The sequence below is a fragment of the Xiphias gladius genome, chromosome 6 (genome assembly GCF_016859285.1).
Source record: "Xiphias gladius isolate SHS-SW01 ecotype Sanya breed wild chromosome 6, ASM1685928v1, whole genome shotgun sequence".
In the NCBI taxonomy this organism is placed as follows: Eukaryota; Metazoa; Chordata; class Actinopteri; order Istiophoriformes; family Xiphiidae; genus Xiphias; species Xiphias gladius.
The window spans coordinates 17616869-17637422 of NC_053405.1; the positions used below are offsets into that span (position 1 = coordinate 17616869).

General features: G+C 38.0%; 2 protein-coding genes across 2 annotated transcripts; both read right to left on the reverse strand.

The window, feature by feature from the left end:
- Positions 1-555: 555 nt before the first annotated feature.
- tax1bp3 (Tax1 (human T-cell leukemia virus type I) binding protein 3) lies at positions 556-7735 on the reverse strand. Its single transcript, XM_040129753.1, has 4 exons — positions 7502-7735; positions 4720-4839; positions 2033-2110; positions 556-1844 (listed from the first exon to the last, which is right to left on the reverse strand). Exons 1-4 carry the CDS (start codon positions 7538-7540, stop codon positions 1695-1697), a joined length of 387 nt encoding a protein of 128 aa, XP_039985687.1. The 5' UTR covers positions 7541-7735; the 3' UTR covers positions 556-1694.
- Positions 7736-11271: 3536 nt separating this feature from the next.
- Positions 11272-13913, reverse strand: hsh2d (hematopoietic SH2 domain containing). Its single transcript, XM_040129430.1, has 5 exons — positions 13786-13913; positions 13090-13179; positions 12824-12989; positions 12192-12455; positions 11272-11742 (listed from the first exon to the last, which is right to left on the reverse strand). The coding sequence occupies exons 1-5, from the start codon at positions 13911-13913 to the stop codon at positions 11272-11274; spliced, it is 1119 nt and encodes a 372-aa protein (XP_039985364.1).
- Between the last annotated feature and the right edge of the window lie 6641 nt (positions 13914-20554).

The window sequence follows — 20554 nt, forward strand, 5'->3', positions numbered from 1 at the left end:
ATGGAAAATAAAAACAAATAGGTATCATTAAACTTAGTGGTTTTATGTATTCATTTAAGGCTGCTGTGCAGACTCAGAGTTATCAAACAACATTCACTCCTGCTGGGTTTAGGTTTACAGATTCAACTTGGACTTTTGTTCACTGACAATGAACATTTTCAAAATATTTCACAGTTTGACACAATCTGAATGTGGCCGATTCCAGTGTGAAAGTCTTGGGTTTGCTTGCATCAAAACAGCAAGTTACCAACTTTCTTTTGCTAAACCTGATAAAGGTTTCAAATGATATAACAAGTTTCATCAAAAAGAAGGTCCAGCTTGTGGAATATTGTTTAAAATGGGACTTGGAAGTAACTTGTAAGAAAATATGCATTTTAAACTGTGTCACTTTAGCAGACACAGAGAGAGGATGTTACTTTCCCACACATGAAATCGACAACAAACGGGATAAATAGAATAGAAATATGCATCAGTAACGGGATAATTAGTTTAAAGACATTAGTATGCGATGAAAAAAAGTGTATACTGGAAAAAGACTTTGTACAGTGTACACAGTTTTACATATTTTGATCACTTAATAGTGCCAATGCTTTACTTTGGCATTTGATGCTGTAATCTTGACAGGAATGACAGCAATATATGTATATTTTTTTATTTAATGAGATGAGATACTGATTATTAAGAATAAAATAAACAGCAATGCACTTTCTTGATTTTTTCAGTCAGTCAAATCTATCTTTGGTCAGTTGTAGGTAAAAAAGGGTAATAGAAGTGTTTTACACCTTGCATTAAGAAGGACTACAATTGCTCCCAAACAACTCCCATTAAGAATAAACTGAAGACATTTGGCAAGTATCTACTATGTGGGAGTAAATCAAGAATATTCTACTACACTATTGAAAAACGGATGTGTAATAGAGAGATATACAAGCACTATTTTATGAAACATCTTCCAAAAACTAATTTCAGTCTGCTGATGTTCAAACAAAGAGGAATTTTAGTAATTACTGAAAATATCTGCATAAACTATTCATCTTTCGTAACCTTAAACAATACTTTACATACAGCAACATTTTAATTGAACAAAAGTGTAGATTTTTCTCAAAAATTGTCAAAATGGATCATGTGAGTTTTGGGACACTTCTCTTCCTGTAAAAAGGTCAGCATGCTAGTTGTTTTACTTCTTACAATTCATATGGTGGTATTAACTGACACCAAAAGTGGGTTTAGAGACTTGTTACTAAGACACAAATCTCTGTATTATATTCTCACTGTGAATTCTTTGTTTAATTCGAGAACAGATTCAGATGAAATATGTTTGAGCCCTGTAGAGCTGAAACATTTTGGAGTGCTGCAAATTCCCATAATTTACTTCTCCTATCAGTTACATATGGATACGCTACAAAGATGCTTCAAAAGTAAACCGGATAACTTTGAGATGAGTTTGAGCGTGTATGGAAAGGAAGAGCACCCTCTCATTGTCAAGTGACTGATCAGAATGAGTAAGAATTGACTTGTGCAGCGTCAGGCATCTGGATATGCTACCTAAACGTTATCTGATGTGCTCTGTGTAGTATTTTTGCATTAACATGTTTATAAAGGCCACAGTGCAACCATCATCTGAATTTGTGGGAGCTCAGTACATGAGCATGTTCAGTCCTTGGCTATTGCTTTAGTAGTGTAGTGCCACTATGTTACTGTCTGGGGTAACACCCCATAGAATGTCTGACAGCTTCCTCCAACGACTTTCTGGTTACCAGAAGTCGTACCACATCCTCATTCTTCTTTGTTAGTCTTTTACGAGCCTGGTCATGGGTCACCATGGTCATATCCCAGCCGTTCACCTGGGAGGAAGAAAATAATTTTGTTTCTGAAAAGCTGGAGCCATTTTCTCAAACTTAAAATAGAACCACATTGATTAATAGTAGGACAAGGTGAGCACTGCTCCTGATGCACAGCTCCGACTCAACACTCTACTGTACACATAGTGCCATCTTGTGGATTTAGACCAAAGCTTCATTTCACTACACACCTGCATTATTTTGTCTCCCATCATCAAGCCTGCCAGGTCTGCTGGTCCTCCTGGTGTTATCCTGGTCACATAGATACCCTTTGGAAAACACAAACACATTCACTGTCTCCCATAAAGCTGTGCAGTATAACCAATACAGGCAATCTAAAAACCTTAAAAAAAACAAACAAAGAAGACAGAAAATAAAATCGCACATAAGAGATACTGTATTCTAAAAAAGTCTCTCTACTTCTTTCACTGTTATAGTAATGGTAATCAATTCAATTAGTAGCAAAAAATGGGGTGAGTATACAGACCAAAACCATCAGAATATGCTAAAGAGAATATGTCTGGCAACATCCTCAGTAGGGCTGGGTACCAAACTTCGATACTAAGCAAAGCAAAAAGGACACTGCTGCCAAGACCAGCAACACGACAAATTTGTTGAAACACTACAATGTGCATGGAATACGTTTAAAAGCAGAAAGTTGCTCAGTGTTCGACTGCAAGAAGGACTGACCACAGCCATCTTCCTCTCAGCGTACGTGTCCACCTAACGTTGCAGAGCCTCCTTCAAAACCTCCACCAGCGGAGTCCCCCTGATCCTAGATTACTGAGGACACCGCTATGACTGGGATTTTAGCAGGTACCGTTTAGCAAACTTAAAAATTCAGCCATCTTGTACATAGCTGTTCACTAAATCTAATGTTACTGTAATTGGTGCGGTGACTTAAACTGGGACCCTCATATAGTGTTAGATATTGTTTTTGTATAGCTTTATCTTATGGCTATAGATAGCTAGCTAAATCAAAAAATGAAATGCTGTCAGAGGTTTCAGGAGGTACAGCAGTCGTTTGGTAAACTGAAGGTTCCCAGTTCAATTTCAGCTTTTAAACATTTTTATTTATGGATATTATGTTAACAGACAACTTCAAGTTGGGGTAAAAAGGTTTATTTTTCTATGTTGTAAAACTGCTTTGAGTGGAAAAATGCCAAGGTGCTGAAACATAAAACTAAAGAGTTGAAACAGACAACTCAAGTTAAACCACAGTGTGGTAAATAGGCTTTATTTAATTATTATTTAATATTTTTTACGTTATGAAACTGCTTTGAGTGTGAGAATTAAGAGATATGCAACAGAGGAAAACAGCAAAGCTGGAACCAACAAATGTTGGCCTTTTTGCTTGATAAATTACTTAAATGATCAATCAACTTATTGAGTAATCAACTAATCATTTCAGCACTATGGGAAATAAACTTTGTGTAAACCTGCAGTATTCCTCCCTATGACCTCAGTTAGGTGGGTCTGGGTTGTTCCCACCTCGGGCTACAGGTAATGTGTTCAGGCCTGTCCTTCAGGTATATCTCACCAAAGTACTGCTCTAGTACCACTGTGCTTCCACAGAGACAGGAATATGATCAAGAACAGAATAAAGTCAACTAGTTTGTGTCAAGTGAGTTTTACCAAATTATTAATCAACTGGTAACGTTGTGTCCCAAAAAGACCCTGAAATCGGAGAAAAGCCACATCCCAGAATCAACTATACTGCTGCCTCTGGCTGATGTGAAAGTAAATTAAAGTTGTAAAGTTGTACTTGATCATCTTTCCATATAATTGTAACATGACAAAAAGTATAATATTGAGACATCATGTCTCTCTCTAAACAAAGAAAAAGATAGATTTTTATCAAAACCAGTCAGTACAATGACATTAAAACTACAGTATGTATTTTTTTCTAATATTTTTTAGTTGAAATATGCTCCAAACCATATCTTAATGTGTAGAGGTGCTGTCAAAGGCTTCTGTGACCCAAACTCATTGAACAGTCTGGCAGCAGTGCAGAGATATTCCCCTCTAAAGAATTTGGGCAAACTTGCCCTTCTAACCAATCAGGGAAGGCCAAAGTCATGGGTGGGAGCTCACGGTTCTTAGTCAATACGTGAACACGCTTCTGGTCTACTACTCCTCTCACTCCAAGGCTTAAAGCCAGTATTAGCTGATGGAAGATGTCACTATGGCTGATTCACTGGCTAGCAACCTCCTGACAGCTGTATTATCGGAGACAGGGAACACGACGAGGATGTAGGTGAAGGGCTGGGCGGAGTGTGAGAGAGCAGGGATACTAAGAGGTGGGAGGAGCGGAGTGGTTTGCTTTTGAGTCTCATGTCAGAGCTAGCTTGATTTCCAGAACTTGCATATTGTAGGATTTAAGTATGATGAGATTTAAGGATTTTGTTTGGGTATAACACTTAAAAATTGTTAAACTGAGAGGAACATGAGTCTAACTTTTTACCCTGTGATTTTGTAATTTTGATCCTTGCGACAAATTTGTAACATATCAATAATGCCTCGATAAATATAGAAACATTAACTTTATCCCCATCATCCACCCTTTGCTGTAAAAAAATAAAATAAAATCATTAAATAAATAAATAATAATAAGTTATGTATAGTACTTTTCTGTGCTATACATATAACAAACAATAAAACATAGATAAAGGAATAGAATCAAAAGGCAGAAACCTGTATCATGTGCTGTATAAAATTACAGTACATAAAGATCTGATGGACACACACACATACACAGACACCCACAGACACACACAGACACACACACACACACACACACACACACACACACACACACACACACACACACACACACACACAAACACACACACACACACAAACACACTCAGACACTTACTTTGTCAGTCTTGTCCTCAGAGAAGGGGTTCTGCCCAGGGTCCTGGTCTATCCCTCCGCCGATGCTGAAGCCCAGGATCAGATTATCTCCCTGTCGCAACTTCTGGATCTCAATTCGTTGCTTTTTGACAGAAGAAAAACAAGATCAGACCCATCCTCACAGGGCCTAACCAGCCAATTTAAAAACACAGGTAACAGTGACGAGTCCCTGATCAGGGAAACAGTGGGTACTGGATTATAGATTACTGGCAGCTTTCTCCTGTGTCAGAAATCTGAACTGCTGGTCTATCGGTGCTGCAAACTGGGTCAATACTGTCTTTGCACTGTAACCAAGACAATTTCCTGTACACTACTGTTCTTGTTAATTATATACACTCCAGTTTGTATGAGAGGAATAATTACATGTTCCTCTCATACAAACTGTCCAACATAAGTGTGGTTTGATGGCCAACATAAAACCATCACTCTCCTTCACAGTCTACTATGGCACCTTTGAGAACTCTTCTCTGCAATTTCTAAGATCATTTATTTGGATCAAAACAGATACTGGTACAAAAATTAAATGTTGTTCAAGAAAAATGCATCACTCTGGATGTTCTCTTGGGTTATCTGTAATGGACTGCAATTGTAACATTAACAAAGCAAATTGACTAAATTGGCAACATTGCCTGTAAACATTGCACATTCACTAATGTAACAGATTGTGTTTGCAAATCATCATGAAGCGCAGCAGTACTGAAAATACTGTGCAAGCAAAAAAGGAAAAATGTTTCACATTTTCATCTTAATTCTCAGGAAAATTAGGCCTGCTAGCCATTTGAAAGCAGGGAAATGACTCCACAGTAAGTAGCCAAGTTACCACTTTGTGGCAATGAGGCACTGATTTATCCACCATGGACATATTTTACTAGATTTCAGCACATGACAAATGGTGGATTTCGGCGTCTGTTGCTTAGTGATTCAAGTCCACACTGGGGCACAAAGACTTTGTGATGCCCTGCCCTTGACACTGACAAGCAGCTGCAGGCTAATGAACCCAGATGGATGGACGACTGACAGTAGAATTCGTCACAACACTCCTCAAGACAAAGACTGCCTGTCTGTGTGATGATGAATAACCAGACAATCTCTCAGGAGGTCTGGCTCATACAATGAAGTCAGAGGTTTTCTGGAACTCGGTTGTTACTAAGTAAAAGTCAGTCAGTCAGGACTTGCTGGGCCTACAACACATTTCTCCCTCCCAGTCATAGGAGGTTTAGAATCCTGACTGGTCGACCTTCTATAATAATTAGGCAAACAATATATAGCATACCACTTACAAATCAATATCTAAGGCTATTTCTAGATGTGGACCGAGAGGGGACAATGATTAAACTGTTGATTAAATCCTTTTTCTCTTGTGTGCGGTTTGACTTCATTATCTGATGCTGCAGATATACTAGAGTGAAATAAGCATCTGACATGAAAACTGAAGTGTGTTACAAAATGTAAACACTGGGAGTTTTAATTGGCAGAAATAGATATCACTTCTTTGACACTCAAGTGTCTATGGCCAGAAGAATTAACAAGACGAAGTCTGTGACAAGTGTGGATTAAACGTTGACCAAAGTTTACTTTAGGGATCAACTGAAACAGTGCTACTTCAGTTTATGTATCTAAAGCTCTTGCGTACTCTAAAGTTAAACGAATGAGTGAATGAGAGACAAACCATTTATTCGATTAATTGATTAGCTGCATGACAGAAAATAAACTGGGAGCGAATCCTGCTAACCGATCCATTCTCAAATATCAAGGAAAGATGCCAAATCTTTTCTGCTTCCATTGTCTTAATACTGAGAATTTGCTGCTCTACAGCATTGTAAATTCAGTGTCCTGGGGTTTTAGACTGTTGGCTGTACAAATAATAATATCATTAGTCCAATAAATTGATCACTTCACCATCAGCTCTGGGAAACTGTGACAGGCATTTTTCACTATTGTCTGCGATGTGGCTGACTAAATGATTAATTGACTGATCGAAAAAGAAATTATAGACAGATTAATTACTAATGAAAATAATTGTTATTTGCAGCTCTAGAGTGAAATTGGGTCAGGCTAACAGACAGGAAATTAACCTGCAAGCTTCATCAACACTTGATCCGCTCACATTTTACACCTTAAGGGGCAACTCTGGCCTGGCAAAATCCCAGGCACAATCTACCACTTCTTTGGATAGGTCATAAAGCTCTATTTGCAATTGTGATAACCCACTCAGCATTTGAAGGCAGCGCAAAAAAGAGAGAAAAACAAACAAACAAACAAACTCATACTATCTAAATGTAGTTTATATATTCTGTAACTCTGCGTGAAAGTCTACTAGGAAGAATGAATCACACCAGTGGTGACGCCCATCTGTAAGATTAGTTAGCTGTCAAGACATCCGCGTCTTTTAATTAACAGTCAACAACACAATGTTAGCTATATGTTGGATCCCGCCCCAATGCCCCATTTCCCGATGCAATGCTTTAACGAGTTATCGGGTTAAAACAACAAACTGACGTTTTGCGACCCGGAAAATGCTATTGTGTGGCTGCTGGTGAGGTCAGCTGTTCCCTCTGTGTGGACTTTGGCTAAACCGAGAAAGTAACGTTACAGTGGTGTTAATACAGATGACTAGTGAGCGCACTGTGGCTAACGTGAGTTAAATTCGGAGTTCGGCACTGATACGGTTTAACGTTAACGCCGGAGCAGAAGCTGAACAATAGAGTCCCGTTGAATGGAAACAGCCCCACTCCCAAACTCACCACAACAGCAGTCACCGGCTGTCCTGGGACGAAAGACATGGTGTCGCTTGCCTGTTTGGGCTAAAATATAACGTACAAAACTCGCAAAACAAATAAAACTTTTACTACTGTAAAAGTCTAAGAAAGGGGTTTCAGCGTTGCGACAACTTCCTAGATCTCTACATGAGTAACCGCGGGCTGATCCCTGGCTGGAAACCAACGTCTTCCGAAATGACGTCACTTCGCCGCCTGGCGGATCAGCTCTGCGCGTTTTGTGTCACGGGGTAGCCAGGGGGGGCGGTGTTTAAAGGTGGCCATCGCCCCACTGACTCTGTGAAGTCATACGTTGCAAATCAAACTCTCCAAGGGATTGTTGGCCCTCCCCGCGTCCCCGGGGGCAAGGCTGGGTGTTTTCCTTAAAAGGTAGTGGCAAATAGTGACCTGCTTTATGATCCTGCATAGTTCATAGCATCAACTTGACAGAATATCCAGAGAGATAGTACCACAAGTTTTTCTTTAAAGACCCCCTCCAGACAATTCTTAAAGATATATAAAAATAATCTGCTTTGAATAATGGGTTTTGTGGTTTTCCACAAAAAAAGTTGAGTTAACTAGCTTAAAATTCTTAAAATTACACCTCCAACTACTTCTTCATGGCAAAATCCAGAATCTATGAAAATGCAAATATTTGTGGTTTCAAAGTTTAAGGTCTCCCACCTCAGTGAAAAGTCCATTCTGAATGTGTGTGTGCACTGGAGGCCTAAAGTTTCCACATCACACCTGTGTGAGTTCCAGATCGCACAGCCATTACCTCCAAATTAGTTGGGGTGTCACAAATCATGCTTGCAGGTACACACAAGATTTCGGCAAGCACAGGACGACTTACGAAGAGAAGCTTTCTAGTGTCGAACAGCATTCTGCACAGTAAAGGTCAAGCATCATAGTAAGTTAACCAAAAGAAAAACGCATATTTGAGTGGAAAGGGTAGACCATGTGCAGGAATATGACCATTGAGAGTGTAAGTGACTCATTCTGATAACTAATTTTAATAAATTTTGTGTAGTTGTGCTTTTTAAAATATTATCTAGTTTACTTAATAAATCACATTCATACTGTGTATGTTGTCAGCTTTCAATAAACATTGTTAATCGGACAACTATGGAGCCCACAAGGAAAGTTACAGTTTGCTTTACTTTTGAGGGCTTTATTTCCAAATTACAAGTTTGTATGGAGGCCAATTACCACCGAGAAAAAGAAAAAAGCTGGGAAAAAACAATCAAAATAGTTAAAGAATTAAAAATAACCGAAACAAACGTTCATAATTACGACATAGTTATTACAAATATTGAGTTAGTAACTCCTGATTCTGACTTTGGAGAGTGTTATTTTTTATAATTCTTAAATAATTATTTATTAGTTTATTCTTGGCAGCAAATGGACTCCAATTAGCATATCTGTACACCTTTTTAAGTACAATGTTAAAAGCAAGTCTGCTTGAGTATGAAACTATTGCTCTATGGTGGAAAGTAACTAAGGACATTTACTGTATTTTAATGCAATTTGAAGTGCTTGTATCTTACTGTACTTGAGTCATTTCAGGCTAGTTAATATTTTTTTTCTCCATTTTCTACATTTCAGAGGCAAATATTGCAGTTTTCACCCCCACTTCAATTGTTAAAATCTATGGTTAGGGATTTCTTTGCATATTGAAATAAAATGATCAGATTATGAAATATGATTCATTGTTTTTTAGTAAAAAAGTCAAAGCAGACTTGGCTCTGAATACCACAACTGTACTATTTGAGCCACTAGATGGTAGTGTATACTGAGACAAGTGTTTTCTATTAGTTTTGTATGGACTGATTTGACAACCATACACCATAATGTTTTGAGATTGATGCCTGAACGAAATGAATGAACGAAATAATGAATGAATGAATGAAAGCATAAACATAAAACATAATATTGGCCAATAAAAATAAGCAAGGACTCATAAAGGCTCTCAAAAAGTTTTTTGACACCTTTTCAAGAACATTTACAGTAGATTGAGGCAGAAAAGACTGGGATAGAGTTGTGATAAAGGCTCCCTGCAGGATTCAAACCCACGTCATCAAAAGCTTCAACGGCATGCAACCCAGACCTCTGAGCTATCAGGACATCACCGAAGCCATAACATTCAGAGTGGGAAGTGAAGTGAAGTAGGAACTGCAGAGAAGTAAAGCAGGGACAACAGAATGTGTATATGCCCAGTATGGGTGAATAAAATGGTTTATACCTGTCAAAAACAAATGTCTCTGCAGTCTACTGTGCAGCGAGTGATAATAATGTGCTATGAAACAAAGGACTGCAAAACAGTAAAATAGCCTTGGAAACCAATACAGATTGAAATGTGTTTAAAGTGCTTTATTGGCTGAGTCATATAACAACATTACATGTTTTGCATAGATATATTATGAAGTCATAAACATAAATGTGAAATATCCGTTACAGTAGCCATCCTATTGTCTATGCACTTCATTATCCTCATCTCTGGCAATTGTAAATACATGACAGAGGTATCACACACCCATTTTCAGTAACAGTGAAATGATATGTTTGGGGAAATACCCCCCCCTGTGTCCAGAAGCTGTGTAAAAGGGAATTTGACCAACCTGTAAGTTAAAACAAGTTTGAGCAGTATCTATATTTTCTCTCTGCTCCCGCTTCCCCCGTCATATTGCCGATTATAGATCTACATCCGATGCTACAGTATACATCTCCTGTATTCAAAGCACCTGTCATCAACTGTGTCATTTCTGATTTACATGCGCTGCGTAAAACTTCCTCTTGCAGACTTCTCATGCTTCATTACATTACAAAAGAGACATGTACAGACATTTAACCTGAATTTAAAAGCCTAAGCGGTGAAGGGGGAAGCAAACTAGCTTCAGTTAGAGGCCTATATAGATTACATTTGTTGCATCCCTTCTTCTTATCTAACAATGTTTATCTGTATTGTGCTTGTTGAAAAATGAACAAATACATAGAAAATAAAACATTCACAAGTTACTGGCACTAATTACTGTCACATATGGACAATCTATCTTATCATTTTATATCCTTAACTCAAGTCATCATTTTGAAAAAAAAAGAGTAACTGCATTAAATTATTCATATTCAACAACATTCCAGCGTCAGCAGCTTTGATTCGGATATGTAAAGGAAAAGGAGAGGTAGTTTGCACACCGTATACTGCAAGCTCCCTAAAGTTTAAAGGAATAGTTTGACATTTTGGGAAATGTGCCTGTTGGCCTTCTTGCCTCAAAAAATACCACCATTGAGTCTGTATGGTAAAATATGCAGCTATAGCCAGCACAAAGACTGGCCACAGGGTGACAGGCGCTGTCCAGAGGTAACAAAATCTACCTATCAGCACCTCTGAAGTCAGACCGTTTCCAGGCTGGGACCAGCAACTTCCGGCCATCTTCGGCATTGTGAGGTTGGCAAGCATCCAGCACATACCTTGCTCTTTCCTGCCGAGATATAGTCTGGCTTCCATGTTAACACAGATATTGAAGGGTGAAATCTTGCATTATTAAAGTTTTGGGAGGTTTCAATATTCAGTGTGGATTTACCTCTCTTTTTTTCTTTGTATGCTGCTTTTATGCCGTGTGCTTGTACCCACTTGGGGTTGGCATTTGCATATTAAACAACTTCTTTGGTTTAACTCAGTTATGTAACATAGTTTCCGGCAATCCACAATCAACTCATCAGTCCATCTATATATTATTTTCTAAGGAAGCAGTTTTGTATCAGTAGCCCGGGGCAAAAGGAGGAGGTGGCAGGTACTCTTGAGGTAACACTCCATCAGTCAGCGTCATATCAGTGTGAGTGTAGGAAAATGGTGCACCATCGAAGGTCTGCTCCCCCGTGATCTCCTGGTACTCATTCTCACTGTTTGCACCCCTGTGAGTCGCCTCCACATTAATCTCTGTGTACATATGCTCCTGCAATGTGCTTCTCCTCTTTTGGAATTTCTTCTTAAGGTTCTTTAGGTTGCTGACGACTGACGGCTTCACTTCATTGTTCCTCACAGGCCGGACGTCGCCGCCGAGCGGGTGTTCAATGGCTGGGGCTATTGAGGGACCCTCAGGTGCAGAGACTGTCCTGATACAAGCTTGGTTCTGCTTCAGTGGAGGCACATTGCTCCGGGCAGGGACTTCAGGCGGCTGGTTGGATGGAGGGTTGTCAACTGTATATCTCTTCCTGGTCAGTGGCACAGGCTTGAGGTCACAAACGTGAAGCACAGAAATTTGTTAGAAAATAATAGGACTCCTTGCCTCTGAATTTTAAAGCCACTGAAAATGTTTATTTCTTAAACATTAAGTAATCATGACTAAATAAGCAACACTCTAAATTAAAGTTATAATTTAGGAGTTTAACCCCCAAAAACTCAGTTTAACTGCTGGATATGGTTTGATGAAATTTGGCTGACAGCAGCTTGGCAACATCAGGAAACAAGCCCACAAATGTCATCAGATTTTGATTTCATGATTGTTAAATCCTGATTTTTGCAAGTATATTACGTGACTGGAAAACTGGAACCAACAATCTTGTTAGTTATTAACAGGAAGCTGGTTCCAAATAAATAAATAAATAAATAAATCTTTGAAATGTTTTTGTATCTTTTATTTTAAGATTTTTAAAAACAGTCTACTAAGGTCAATATTACCGTGGCTGGAAGTATGGAGGTGACATGTGGAAATTCTTCTTTTAAACATGGGTAAAGTCTGTTTGGCTGGCTGCTTGGAAACTGGAATGTAGAGTTGATCAGATCGTTTGGTCGATAAGGAAGGGCAGGTGGGATAATCTCTTCTTGTGATACTGGGTGTCTCCTGTTGAATTGCAGGGACTTGTTTTGTAGCAAACTGGCGTTAGGTGTCAGATGTCTTTGGGGAAACAGAAGTTCTGCGTAGTCTGTCTTTTCATTTGAGGACTTACATAAGATTAGACAGAGAGAGAAAGAGACAGAACATGAACCATTTTGTGATGCTTTCTGTTTGCAGAGTGTACAGGTGGTGAGCAAATAGGCAAATATTATGGTATTGGAAAGTAAAGGAGAATTTGTTTCATCTCTTAATGAATGCAAAATAAATGCCTAAAAGCAAATAAGTAGTGTAGATGGTGTATTGTAATTGTCACAGCTAAACTGAGTTGGTAAATGGTACTGCAGTAAATACAATACAATGACAAAATCTAAAATGTCTACAACTGTCTACAATTACAAATCTATAATGTACGGACTGACTGACTGTTCAGTTCATGCACCTGTATGAAGGAAGGATAAGAAAGAAATTTCATCACCTGTCCACAAGCGACAGTCAGCACCTCACTGAAAGGCATGATGGGAGTTCTACGATGAAAGTCCACGAGGTCCTGCAGGAACCGGTGACGCTTATTCTCCCCTACTATGATGTAATGGCCATCCTCCAATGCATTAATCATGAAATGTCTGCAGCGGTTGTCAGTGCTGAGGAGTCAGTACACAAGAGTGAAAAGGAGAGAACTTTTGAACTGTTAGACTGAGTGTGTAGAAAAAATAAAAATCCTTTACTCCTGCAAACACTCACCGATAAGTGAGAGTGTAGCCAATCCTGGTCTCACTCACTCTGATGAGGAAGTAGCCAGGAGGCTTGGACATGAGCAGTTCCTCTGCTGTTCTGCACAAGAAATTAACATGCTCAAATTACCACGAACAAAGACCCCTTTCACACGTTTACTTTCATCTTTAAATGATCTGGCAATTTTATAGGGGCGTATTGTGTATAAATTGCAGATGGAATCAGTTTTCTGTGATAACCACTGTGGAAATTTGTCATTTTAATAGCTATAAGAAGCAGCATAGCTTGCAACAAATTACACATACTCATCCATTAACTAGATCGGTCTGATAAAAACGGTGCCTTAAGGTCTTGTCAAAAACGTAAACTGATGGAGTACACTATGCCTAATAATAATCCACATACAGTGGGTTCCTAAAGTCCGAGACCACTTTCCCATTCAAGTGAATGGGAAAGTGAAATGGGAATTACTTATTATTACTCTTATACTATTGTATCTGTATTTTATGGCTTGCCTTTATCTTTTATTGTGAAGCACTACATAGCTACACGTATGAAGTTTTACTATTACTTTTTTATTTACTACTTTTTTAATATGACGTTGAGTATGAATATTTAGTTGAGAAAAAACATCAACACATCTCATAGACATAAAATGTTGGCATAAAAAAAAAAAAAAAACGTAAAATGTTACATTCCTCTTACTTCCTGGAAATGATCCCATGAAACCATTCTGGGACTATACCGTTCCTGATCACAGACTGGAGCTGGGACTGTGTGAACCAGGTGAAAGCATCATGTTGTTCTTGTAATGACTGACTCCACTCCATCATCCTGGGAAACAGATCATTTAATCCTCTGTCGTGTCTGTTGGAAAAATCACTAAGCACAAAAGACCTGAAAATGCACGTCATGAAGACAACTGATTATTCAAAACGTTGCCTAGGGAGGATGTTGACTCTAACTACATTATTTGCAGCAGTACGTTGTAATACTTGCTGTAATATTTTGACCACTCAAATCAGTAAAAATGGCAATGGTTTTTGTAAATAAAACTCAAACATGACGATTTTCTAAATTAAACATAGCTCCCAGAAAAGATTACTCACCTTGTCTGGCAGCTCCGTGATAAAATGACACAGCAGAGCTCACTCACCTGATAACATCTCTCTGGGGGGGCGGAGGAAAAACCTTAACCAAGCAGTAGCTATTATACAGCTCCGCACATTTAAAAAGAACGCTATATAAAATAGCCCAAAAAAAGAACATATATAATGCGTGTAAACAGTTATCCAGCTGTCCTTTACATGGTCGGACATAATGAGTATCTAGCTTACTCAGATGAAATGGGAGGCTTAATTCCTGCCTTCTTCAGCCGTTGCATGACATTACATTTATTCAAGTATGACTTCATAGTAAAGAGGTGGGAGGCTTCCAAAGTTGTTATAATGTAATAGGAGCTATTAACTCTCTTTATTTGACAGCTGTCCAGTTTTATTCCAGTGACAGCTCTGTAGTATAATGGAGGAAGTACATATACTTTACATAGTGATTGCTCTGAATAGGCTATCTCAACCTCAGATAAGCTTTTTTTTTACATTTTATTTTCAAAGAGATGGCGATGGTGGTGGCCAAATCAAGAATGTGGTAGATTCTTAAAAAGGAGGAATGCACTGACGAGCTCAGTAACACCAAAAGGCCTGGAAGACCATGGAGGACAACTGAATTGGATGATAAATTCTTTGCTCGGCGAACAAAAAAAACTTCAGAAAATTTAGTCAGGTCAAGAACACTCTCAGGGAGGTAGGTGTATCATTGTCAAAGTCTACAATCAAGAGATGCCTTCATGAATGTAAATACAAAGGGTTTACCACAGGGTACAAGCCACTGGTAACACTCAAGAACAGAAAGGCCGGATTAGACATTGCTAGTAAACGTCTAAGAAGCCTGCCCAGTACTGGAACAAGATTTTCTGGACAGATGAAACCAAGATTAACTTGTACCAGAGAGATGTGAAGAGAAGAGTATGGAGAAGGAAAGGCTCATGATCCAAAGCATACCACATTATCTGTCAAACAGGTTCAGCCAAATGCTGCAAAACTGATAGGACGGTGCTTCACAGTACAGATGGATAATGACATTGAAACATACTGCAAAAGCAACCCAAGAGCTTCTCAAGGCCATGGAATGGAATATTCCGCAATGATCAAGTCAGTCACCTGACCTCAACCTAAGTGAGCATGCTTTCCACTTACTGAAGACAAAATTTAGGGCAGAAAGACCCACAAATAGTCAGCAACTGAAGGCGGCTGCAGTAGAGGCCTGGAAAAAGCATCTCAAGGGAGGAAATTCAGTATTTGGTGATATCCATGGGTTCCAGACTCCAGGCAGTCATTGACTCCAAAGGATTTTCATCAAAGTATTAAAAAATAAGAGCGGTTAGTGTGTGTATGTGGGTCTGTCCGTGTAACTGCTCCATCTAAGAAGCAGCTAGGGGCATTGAATTTTGAGGGCCTTTCAAATGACACCGAGTTTGCCTGGTTTGGTCGTTCCCGCCTATACAGAAGTACTGTCATGAGGCAAGTTGTTGTGTACAATACTGTGAAGAGGCACGTTGTTCTGTGGATTGATTCTGATATAATTCACGTAGGTTTGCGCTTAACTATCATAGATTTTTTTTAAAAAGGTCCACATCAGGCATCGCACGCCCATTGATGCACATACTTCTTCGTAAAGTTAATTAAATCTGTGGCCATCAATAATACTATGAGACCGGGAGCGGGCAATCGAGAACTAACTCAGCAACAACTTCCTTTGACCTTAATATTCAAATGTACAATATTATTATTCCTACACTATATTATAACAGTTGTGTGTGTATGTGTGTGCCTTTTCAAATATATGCCATGCACCTTTTGCCACATCCCCTCCAAATTCACCATGAATACTTTTTTAACATCTACCCTTCGCACAAAATATTTTACAATGGGTAACACACGAGATTCAAGGGAAATCAGTTAAACTGGAGGTAAAAGCAATAAAAAAAATGCCAAAGTAAAGGTTCAAAAATCTTATAACCTTGGTAGGGTCAAAGACACAAGTTGTAAGACCCAAAGGGTGCTTTGTTCTATACTACCTTGATTCTCTCCACGCTCTTCCCACGACATTTGGGAACACTGATCACTCTATTCAAAGGTATGCTAAATGTCAAATAAATGTCATAAACGCTAAATGTTAGATATCCCAAGGCTCAGTTCCTTAAATTCTGACATTTGTCATAAGCCCTCTGTTAAAGTTGGACTGATTGATGATCTTTTTTTTTTCCTTTTTGGACACTTGACACACTTTTGAATGGGTTCGTTAGCATTTCCAGAGCTAAATTTAAAACATTTTTAATCAACTAAATAGATTTATATGAATTAAAACACATTCAATTTAGTAAATTAAATTTGATTGAGTTAAACTAATTAAATTATATATATACTCAATTACACTTAAAATTTAATCCATTAAATAAAATTGAGTTAATTAAACTAAATTATATTTACATCATTAACTTACATTGAATTTTATCAATTAATTTAAGTTTAATTTAATTTAATTTAATTACATTTATTGATTTAAATTAAATTAAATTTATTCAACTAACTTAAACTCAGTTAAATTCATTAAAGTGGAATGGGGGCTTCCAAAAGCTGAGTGGTTGGGGGAGCATGCCACATGTGTACCCGAGTAATTAAATTAAATTTACTCAATTAAATTAATGTAAATTTACTCAATTAAACTGAGTTAAATTAATAAATAATATTTCTTCAATTTACATTTAAAAAAAAGTTACTCTAAAGTTATTAATAACAGTTCTGTCATTTCTCTTGGCGGAAGAATAAAATGGGAGACACAAAGAGGAACCCCCACAATCATTTTTCTTAATGTAAAACATGTTGTAGCAGGTCAGAGTGTCACCATTTGGCTCCCGTTAACATTGTTGTCACAACACTTCCAGGCTACCTTCCTCAGAATAATAATTGGTCCAATTCCTTTGTTTAAAGTTCGCCTCTCCATTTCAATTTGGAAATGCCTATTTTAGTCTATAGAACTATTCCCTTCATGTCAAAGGAAATTCGTAATTCATTATTTTTAAACTTAATTCTCAAAAACTGTATTACCCACATGGAAACGTTTCGGGGAAGTGAGAGATGTGAAGTTGGATATTACATAGTTTTGTTTCTTGATGGCTTCGTTTCAAATCTATTGTGGTGGTATAAAGCGGCAAAACTATGAAAGTTGGGTCACTGTCCAAATACTTATGTGCCTAACTGTATGTAGGTTTTTAGAAAAAGCAAAAAAGTTACTGGGTGTCCGATACCTTAATAATATGCTAATACTGTGCATGTACAAAAGCAGCTCTGACTTCCATCTGCTGTTGTAGCAAGAAAGGAACCTCTCACAGACAGGAAATAGCTTGACAATTAGGTTCATGGTCTTTGGTGTCATTATTGTTGCTGACATATTAACTGTTTGATGAACTGATTCAATGAAAATTCCCCGAAACGCTTGAAGGCCACTTCATGGAGAGTAAAGAACCAATATGGAAAGTTTTCTTCCTCCACATGATGATTGTCTAAATGAAAAATCCCTAAATAAAGGTCAAAGTCTTTCTGGCATGATTTCCCTCCATTATACTGTGTGAAGCAGAAGTAATGACCTCCAGTGCAATTGTTTTTGTGAGGCCCTTCTCCATTTACACACAAACAACCCACATACACACACTCAACCACCTGAAAACTACTTTTAAAGGGTACTGTAGGTGACTACTGTTATCGGACGCTGGTGAGAGCTGATACTGCATTATAGCTCTGCCAGGCAGTTCCAGAAGAAGGTGAGTGTATCGAGTGCAGTATTTGGCTGGAATAGAATTTTTTTTCATTTTCGTATAAAGTTGTTGTACATGCTTAAATTAACCTCACTGATATCATATTACATATTTAATATAGATGAATCTACAATGATAAATGGTGCAAATATAAGCTGACTAAACATTTTTTAAGAATTTCATTTTTAATAAATCATCAAAAGTACACTTATCTACAAAAGGTGTAGATCAATAAGATTTATGAAACTACAGTACAATCATTGTAGATCTTATTTACAGTTGTTGAATTATTTAATTTATTCCCCACCAAATCCATCAATAAATCCAAATTTAGGTTCGGTCTGCTGAAGATTCAGTATGTTGACTGAGAAATGGCAGATTTAAAATAGAAGAGAACTCCAGATGACTGATGAAAAGAAGAACTAAGCTCATTTTACACACCAAATTTAAGCCAAATTTAAGTATAAAAACTGCATTTTTTTTATTCGGGAGAGCCAGTTTAACCAAAAGAGTGCTGAAACGTTTGAGTTTAGTCCATCAGAAATGACAATGATTTAAATCCACAGGTTAATATTTATGCAGTGGCAGACTCATTTCAGCAGAACTACAAATCATTTGCTCTCAATGTAAAACCTCTGTGAAGATTCTAACCAGCTTTCAATAATCTTCCAATTCTTACACCTGAACAGCTCAACCCAAGCAAATAGAATAGAATTTGGAGTGACAGCAGAATATAAAACAGTCAGGATATTGTGCACATTTCTAATCTCAAATAAAGCTCATCATGTCAACTGTGCAAATCTTTTTGAGGTTTTCTACGCACCCGGAATGCATAGTTCAGACGGCCATGATACTGGGCCAAAAGAGGACATGGGATATCTGGAAAGAGGAGGAAGAGGGGAGGGCATAAGAGAAAAAGATTGGGTGAATGAGGGGTAGGGGGCATCTGGGGTTCCCAAAAGCATCAATAGAGATGCAAAAGTATAAAAAGCTGGAAAAAATATCGTGAATGGGAATGTTGTAATGGGGGAAAACATCTTTAAATTATAGGCTATGTCAGTGCTCTGATGTTTTTAGGAAACCCAGATAGGGTACAGGGAAACGTTGTGCATGAATATTCTTTGCTCTCAGTTAAGACTTGCAACAAACATAGTCAACAAATGTTAAGAACTTCTTTTTTTTTTTTTTTAAACAGAAAGAACAATGGAAAAGTGCATAATCAATAAGAACATAAAAGGGCACTTTGTCATTTGGTGCTATGTTTTTGTTTCACTCCATAAATACTGCTACAACACAGCCCCTATCCAAGGCCCAGAAAAACATTTGTGTACATGTTCCCCCATTGGAACTGAACACTGGAAGAAATATGAATGCATAAAAGAATGATTTTACCATTGCTGCGATTTCTTCTGTCACTGTTGTGTAACTGCATTGCCTCCAGGTGTTAGAGTTAGGTATTGCTAGTCCAACTTTAGAAGTGCATCAAATAATCGTCTTTCTCAATCCTAAATACATCTTGCTTTTTCTAAGAATACATTGCAATACCTAAAAATTCGGAGAGCAACTACATAAGGAAACTGTATGCCCTTAACACAAACATATGTTGTCAAGAACCCAGCCTCACTGCAACCAAGTGAATACTTAAGACCAACAAAATCTGGACTCTAAATAAACTACATTGCACATTTAAGTGTTACCAAGAGGAATGAATGGAATGTTTCAGCCTAAGAAATCAATAGAAAGTGAGTAGAAAAGGTGGACAAAGGACATGTAAACTCCAATGTTGATATGAGGAGTAAACTGCACTGGCACTCCTGTTTCATCATAGTCAGTTATACATATTTACATGTTTGTTTTACCTAACGTCGAAATACAGAAATCTGGGCCACCCAGTCTTTACACAGGAAGTATAATAGTTTAAAAAAAAAAAAACTCCACTCAACTGGGACTGTACTCTGACCACCTTGGAGACATACAGTAGGTCACATTATTTGAAAGCTTAATGATATAAAAATTAGGAGCCCACTGGTTTAGTAAGCTAGTAAGCATATTCTGGAAGTATAATGTGGGCTACTTTTAGAGATAAGGAATGAATAAATAAGACTTCACCGAGTGATAACAGGTGGAGAGAGAGAGAGCGGGGGAAAAAAAAAAACAAAAACAAAAAAAACACCTAGGTATCAGACATTATTGTAAGACAATAACCCTAAGGCAAGAAACAATTACTTACAAACAGCAGTTTGACCACTCTTAGTGTTTCACAAAGAGGCAGTCTTTAAAAGTCAATAAAAATGTAAGGAACAAAGTTGAAACCATAGATCTAGGGACCAATTGTTAAAAAAAAAAAAAAGGTATGAGATTTAGGATGTAACAGAGGCAACAGTAGACTGGTAAACCAAGGTAGCGATAAACTTTTGTTGTTCCTAGTAGATAAGCACAGGACAAACCAGAAAGACAAGGAGGAAGACAAGTAGAGGAGGATAAAAGAGAGGGATCAGAGTGTGCTCTGTCCAGTTCTGTCCAGTGGGGGGACACAGTTAAGGCGATGGTGGATGCCGACACTCCCGTCTCCTCACAGGAGGCGTGCAGCGGAAGAAACTG